Source organism: Ochotona princeps, unplaced genomic scaffold (genome assembly GCF_030435755.1).
Source record: "Ochotona princeps isolate mOchPri1 unplaced genomic scaffold, mOchPri1.hap1 HAP1_SCAFFOLD_4421, whole genome shotgun sequence".
Taxonomy (NCBI): Eukaryota; Metazoa; Chordata; class Mammalia; order Lagomorpha; family Ochotonidae; genus Ochotona; species Ochotona princeps.
In genome coordinates this window covers 22,186-29,401 of record NW_026697866.1, presented here as the reverse complement: position 1 = coordinate 29,401, position 7,216 = coordinate 22,186, and the positions used below count along the sequence as shown (strand labels likewise).

Here is a 7,216-nt window from a genome sequence, read left to right as displayed (position 1 = left end):
AGAACAATATCATGGTACGCCGAGCGACAACAGGAAGAGCGAATGCTGCAAACCTATATGTAGCAGCACGTGCGACACAAGATCGCTTGTGCGGTCGTTTGTCATAGGTCTCTTCGCTCTACTTTATTCTCTAACCTTGGTCCTTACTTGTTTACTTTGATCCGCTGCCTCTTTCTAAATAAGCGCATTCGTCGTACGGACCCCCTCTCTTTTTCTCTCTCCTGTGGTTAATGTCGCTTTCGCCCGGAATAGAAAAAAGGGCAACACGATTCCTGTGCACAGAGCAGCGGCAGGGCAACAGCTCCGCAAATAAAGTCCACAGTCCGTCGCTTCGTCGCCTACGAGAAAGAACAGATCTGGAGAGGTGGCAGGGCTGCAGGTGCCGCAGCTTAACTGCTGTTACACACACGTACGGAAATACATACACACACCTCTATATCAGTTTACAATTCTATCGATTCAGCTGTTCCTTTCTGCAGTCCGGTTAGCGCAAGTGGGGTTGCAACTAGCAACGTCTTCAGGATTTTCGAACCACGAGATGAAACAGAAGCAGCAGGTTGCTGCGTTTATCTCTGCTGCGGAAGCAGCGGTTCTGCGTCAGGGCCCCAACGACGGACCTTTGTCTACTGGCAACAACAGCAACAACAGTCGCACTGGCACGCGCCCTTTTTTTCTTGAGACAACAACAACCATGGCTTCATCCTCACCATCAGACAGACCTTGTTCCTGTTTGCCTCCCCCTAAAACATCCAACATTCAGGATTGCGGCGAGGCGGCTAATGTAAATGTAGCCACAACATCCACGTGTCTTATCGAATCTGTTACTGTTACAGAGGCGACTTCAAATGACAAAATGATGCCGACAGAGAGTACAGACACCAACAAAAGCATTGTCATGACACCTTTCTCCCCTCCTCCGTTTTTTACGTCCTGTCTGTGTTTCTCTTGTAGGTCTGTCCCCATGTCATCTTCATCTTCTGCCGGCGCAGATCTGCATTCTCCATGCCGCAAGTGTGCAACTAGTGTTCAACGCGCCTTCCATTCGTTTCCGGCTTTGCCATCTGCTCCTTCTACCTCTTCGGAGGCACAAATTTCAGGAAACACTTTTCCTGGTTGCCATCCATATATTCAGCCGCAGCGACAAGATAGTTCTCACTCTAAATGGCACCGGCCCCCTCCGCGCAACATGAGTTGCCGTAGCAACAGCATTACGACTACCGTAGATCTTGACGGAAATAACGTTATTCACGTATATAGTACTCAGTGGCGACCACATGTTGGGGGCGTTCGATTCCCTTTCTTGCTGCAAATTCCCGCTATCATAACGCTAATGATAATTTCATTGCTGCTATTGCCTCACGGGCCACAAGAAGCAGCTGCACAGCTCAAATTTGCTGCTCTTGGCAATTGGGGGTTCGATTCCGGTAGCCAACAACAGGTTGCCGATACGCTAAAAAAAATAGCACACACGGAACATCTCAGCTTCATGGTCAGCCCAGGCTCGAATTTTGCGGGGGGAGTCAGCGGACCACAGGATCCTAAGTGGAAACGTTTATTTGAAGATGTTTATTCCGACCCTTCGGGAGCTCTAAAAATGCCTTTCTTCACCGTTCTCGGCGCAGAGGATTGGAGTGGAAACTACACTGCGGAGGCTATTCGCACGGAAGTTGCCTACTCACCCACTGGTAAGTACACAATTCCTACTACAGGCTCCGAAACTCCCTCTGGAGAAACACCAGAAGAAGTTGCAGAAAACGAAGAGGGATTATCTATTGCAGGAACTGCCGATGCCACTTCGGCAATGGAGTCTCAGCTAGCGACAACTTATCCCAAGTGGACGTTGCCTAACTGGTGGTATCACTATCTTATGCATTTTCCTGCCAGCACCGGTAAGTCTTGAATATATATATATATATGTGTGTTCACGCGCATTTGTCTACACGATCACTCCGAAGGCGAACAGATTGCATTTAGACGTAGGGTGACAAGCAAAGCTTTTTGAAAGATAGTGCGTGACGTGCAAGGACTTCAGCAGTATCACATATAAGTGGGAGGCAACAGGTCAGCGGAGGAAAAGGTGCCGTAGCGTTTGACTACCGGGGGAACTCTATCAGAGTACATAATCGTGTAAGATTGATATGACTAAATATATATACATATATATCCGGACATAGTCATATTTTGTGCATGTCATAGGGGAACTTGCGTTGCTGAGTTGAGGGAGAAAACAAGGACTACGTGAAACTCCACGCAAAGGTGCACCACGGGGAAGGCACAATGTTGCGATCGGGATATACGAGCGTAGAGGAGGATAAGTCATAGTAACAGGTCATCTTTTGTAAACCTACTACAGAATATTCCAGATCCTTTTCGACGAGGCAACGGTCGAAAAACATATCCTCGTGTCCTTGCAGACACATGCTCAACCCTCGTGGTGTATAAAGAGTTAATGTGTATATGTATACGTGCGACGTGGACTAAACACAAGCGGAGCTTCATTAGTAGGTTATGTGTATACGGAGGAGTGAAACAAATAAATTACAGCCCTAACACCTCCGTGCTTACACAAGCATATGTCACGCGGCCACTGGGTTAGTGAGAGGCTTGCTAGGCTGGAGCAAACGAGATAACTAAAGAACCATCGTATCTCCCCATTATATTTCTGTATGTCGCTATACACACACTAATGTGTGCGTCAGCAAGAGCGTATGCGTATGTGTTTTGCTAACGACGGCTGCTGTGATACTATTTTCACAGAGTGTATGTATGCACTATGACCCATCCGATATGTCCAGCCATCCATTCATGGATATTCCAATCTTTGTGAAATTTTTGCATTCTCTGAAACCCCTGACGCCGTCCCCTCCGCAGCCTGTCCAGCGTAAAAACTACATCTGTCGGCCTCTCTTAATCCCGGCCCCGCACGTGGCCAGGCATCGCACCAGTCCAGCGTGCTGGTATACAAAGTACACATCGTTCCTGTGAGCGCTGCTGACATTTTGTGAAGGTGTAAGGGGGGAAAAGGTGTGATCTCCGTTTGCGTATGTCTGCGAAGATGCTTCTGTTCATTGACCTCTAATCATCGCGCACGCTATGGACCTGAGAGCAGCGCCGTGCAAATTGGCGTACACTGAGTGATGGCGGGAGATAGGCCTATTGCAAAGTACAAGAGGAGGGGCGTGGACAGCAGACGCTCGAAACTCCTGCAAGTTTCTACTCAAGTAGGTAATGCAGCATGCCCATCCACCAGCAGGTTTTGCAGTTACACAAGGAAAAACACCGTTTCTGTTGCCGCTGCTGGTATTGATGATGTTTTTTTTATACTTCTGCTCAGGCACAGCCTTTATCAATTCGGGTCATAAGGATATGAGTGTGGGCCTGGTATTTTTGGATACATGGGTGCTTTCATCCTCTTTTCCGTTCTCTGACGTTAGAACTAAGGCATGGGAAGACGCAGAAAGGACCCTATCTCTCGCAACGAAACTCCTGGATTATATCATTGTTGTGACGGATCGACCAATATTTTCAAGCGGCTCTTCTAAGGGCGATTCTGCACTTCAGTACTACTTAAAGCCGCTAATCGAGAAAGCAGATGTTGATTTGTACATCTCTGGATATGATTTCAGTCAAGAAGTCATTGTGGTACGGCCTGCTTCACCAATGCAACAATTGTAACAGTGGAAGTCTGGAAACACGAAACCAACCACCCTTTTCTACTTTGAGTATTAGCACATCCACATGTCCTCAATTGCACTTCGTGTGTCGTGGATACGCGGGCACACGTAGCAGGAATGGCTGTGTGTTGCAGTGTTTAGGACTGGACGTCATAGTTGCTGCTGATACTTCTCTGAGTCCATGTTCTAACCGTTGCTGCGTATATGGTAATCGCGCGCACAGGCACGAGAGTGTACGTGGTACATGCAATATCAACCAAATTTAAACTGGCAGAGCTCTGGTGCGTTCGCCTGCGTAGTGACAATTATGTATTGAGGTAGTAAAGACAACACTATAGATAAAGTACTTACCTCTGAAAATTTCCACTTATCTACGTGAATTTTTGGAGATATTCACACTGCTCAAAAGCGGCGTGAGCACTGTGAGAATATGTTCAGGTTAGGCTTGCTGGGCAGTACACTGTGAAACGGCTACTTATGTAACGTGCAAGCTGCAAACAGGACAATGTGGAGATATCGACAGTTTCCAGCACCTGCAAGGGGGAGTTGTAAAAATATGACAATAGCTTCTAGGGAGGCGTAGGTGAGGTACAAAGATACGCACTTTCACATATACGTAGACTCAGCTCAGAATTTGGCCTCGCTGATTTGCACTGTAACGCAACGTCAACGAAGGATGAAGCAGCTGAACTCGAGGTGGAGTGCACATGATGAATTCACAGCGTCGCGGAATATAAACAGGAAAGTATTGAGCAACTCTACCGTTGGAAATGAAGATTCTTACTGTGGTGAACTGGGTAGAGAAAACGTGAAAGCTCGCGCTGGCAGAGGGTTTCTATGGAGGGCGATAGACTTGCAGCTTCGACATTTTATCTGAACGGTTGAGTGCTCGTGTCTGTTTGTGCTGTTCACTTGGCTAGAAGACAGTCTCCTGAAAAAACTTTCTTTCGGTCATGCGGTAGCATGACACCCGTGCGGTGTCAGACGTACAGGTGGGATTGAGTCGTATCAAATTTACCTCTTTATGTCTGGGTATCTAATACTGCGGCTCTATCCGGTAAACCGCTTTTCGGATAACGCTTTATCTTTCCTTGTAATTTATACTAGGAGTGAAAAGCGCATTTACTTCAGCCTGTGCTGAAGTGACGTCAAACGTGCTGCAGACGTTTCTTCGATGGGATTAGAGCACCGCGTGTCCGCCAGTGGAGGGTAGTCAGCTATATTGAGGTTGACTGTTAAGACTGTAAAGCCATAGCACAATCAGATTTGCATTCTGCTTTTATGTGTTTCAGAATAGGGGGATAACATACGTGAACTGCGGTGCCGGCTCTTTTGGCGTTGGGTCGTCGATGGTGAAGGATCGCGGAAGCCAGTTTTACACTGGACAAGCGGGTTTCTGCCTTTTTGAATTGAACGCTGAGGGCATTGTCACACGGCTCGTGGACGGGTTGAGCGGAGAGACTCTATTTGCGTACAAGCAGTTACTCAAGAGAAGACCTGAACGCAAGACGGTAAGCTCCTCACACGCAGTGTCTTTGTTTTGCCAGCGTCTCGTCAACACATCTAATGTATCCACGAGCACGCTGCAAGAAAGGCACTACTTTCGAGGGGCACGTTCAGCTGCTTTGAAGACTTCATTGACCGCAACTTGTGTATACGTGTCAACCTTCGATTCTGTTTGATAATATACTAGGCACTCGAATCGTGCAAGATGGTTGCAGCGTCTGCGACTGGGGTGCGGGAGATAAAGTATACGGTAGTCTCTTTCTGATAACACAACCCTCAGAAGCGCACGTGTGCAGGACACAGTGCGCACATTGCAGATTAACATGTGGTTACGTGTTTATGTTCAGAGCGGCAAATCATACGTAGAGCATTGCCATCTGTCTTCTCTATTTTACAGACGCGCACCCGACAGAGTTTCGCACCTTCGTACGTATCGTAAGGTTGCATTCTGTGTCATTCATCCACAACTTCCCACAGACCCCAATGCATTGACAGGTCGCCAGAATACGCGAAAGGCTCGATGGGGTTCAAGCAGGCACGCTCAATTGACGGAGCGCAAGATTATCTGTGCGTCTATCCTCCTTTCTTTTCAGATTGATGCCTTCAAATTTGTTAGCCAGTTGCCAGAGGTGAAGTACTGGGCAGTTCCCAGCATGGGAAAAATGCCTGGACGCGACGTCTTCGTGCGGGTTGTCGGGACAATCGGACTGTGCATCGCAACATTTTTTTGCCTCACTCTCAGTGGCCAGTCTCGTTTCCCGTTATACAAAGTAAAAAGTGACATTTCCTGCGACGAGCAAAAATTATTTCTAACACTCGATGGCCCACGGCGGCAGAAGGGAATGTAGATACGCATTTGACGTCCTGCGTATCTCCATTATTAGAACTGGCGGTATCTGTTTGTGAAAGAACAGTTCAAGAAATTCCTTTGGGTCATTGAGATGCTTGAGTCGCAACCGCGCGTCATCAACCATTTCGTCTCGCGGTGTACGTACACATGGAAAGTTGGATATTCTGCTGTAACACAATGGCGTAATTGTGTTTTGTGAGGGGAGCGTGTCGGGGCGAAGCCACTCTGCAAGGGAGTTTGCCGCGGATGCAATTCAAATTGAACGCAAAGAAATATGTACCATCAAGGTGAGCTAGCACTCGTTGAGCAACGTTGTGTCTTATGAAGCACAGCCGCTGCTTGGAGAAGTATTCTTAACAAAAAGGGTTTTGATATTGGTTGGAGTGATGTTGACAGAAGTGTGGCGCAAGCAGGAAACTAATTGTTCCACGAGGGGAACCGGCTCTCCTGGGGAGAGGCGGATGATGAGTGAGCGTCCGCTCTGTGTTGTGCAGTGATATGCACATAGCGTCTTTGTGGATTAAACAAAGCCTGCTTATATACGTCTCATAATATGTCTATTGTGGTCTATTTCTTTCGACTGAGAAGCTTCTTAGCTCCCAAAACCGGGACGCGCACGGTTGCGTGCAACCATATTGTTGGAGATCATAGGCCCGCCCTGCTCAAAAGTGGAAAGGAAATGTGGAACACGCGGGTGCGCGAAGTACATGTGTACCTCTTTCAAGCTTGAATGCTTCACAACGCAGCTTTCCCGTCTGGTGGCAAGATGCAGTCTCGCCACTACACTCGTTCGCAGTTGCACTCGAAGCTGAGCTGGCGCGTTAGCAACAGCGAAATCCCGGGCTGAAGCCGCGAAGAAAGAAACGTCTTTACAGTTGACCTCTATCGTTTATGTGGGCTGCCGAGGTGATAAACAATGATGACACCGCCTCAATAAAAAGAATCTGTACGTTCGTCGCTTTTGTGATTCAGCGTTTGTCCTGCATAAAGCATTGTGAGAAGCCGTGTACTCAGTGCTCTCCCTGCTTCGGCACGCCTGAATTGAGGGCAGGCCGTGCCACGCTTTAAATTGGCCACGTTTTGCCGCGTCTCATCCGAGCGGTCGTTCAGTCCCCCTTCAGTACAGTGGAGACCTATTCAAAACGTACCGCACAACAAAGACCCTTCCAGGCATGAACACCGATGC

The 7,216-nt window shown here is 47.9% G+C and overlaps 1 protein-coding gene across 1 annotated transcript; it reads left to right on the top strand.

Annotated features, from left to right (window-relative positions):
• The first annotated feature begins 1,330 nt into the window (after positions 1-1,330).
• Positions 1,331-5,954, top strand: LOC131479060 (glideosome-associated protein 50-like). The gene is given in 6 exon segments (XM_058659679.1): positions 1,331-1,685; positions 1,746-1,889; positions 3,335-3,642; positions 4,967-5,185; positions 5,774-5,902; positions 5,904-5,954. Coding segments are annotated over 6 exon segments (1,206 nt in total).
• The last annotated feature ends 1,262 nt before the right edge of the window (positions 5,955-7,216 follow it).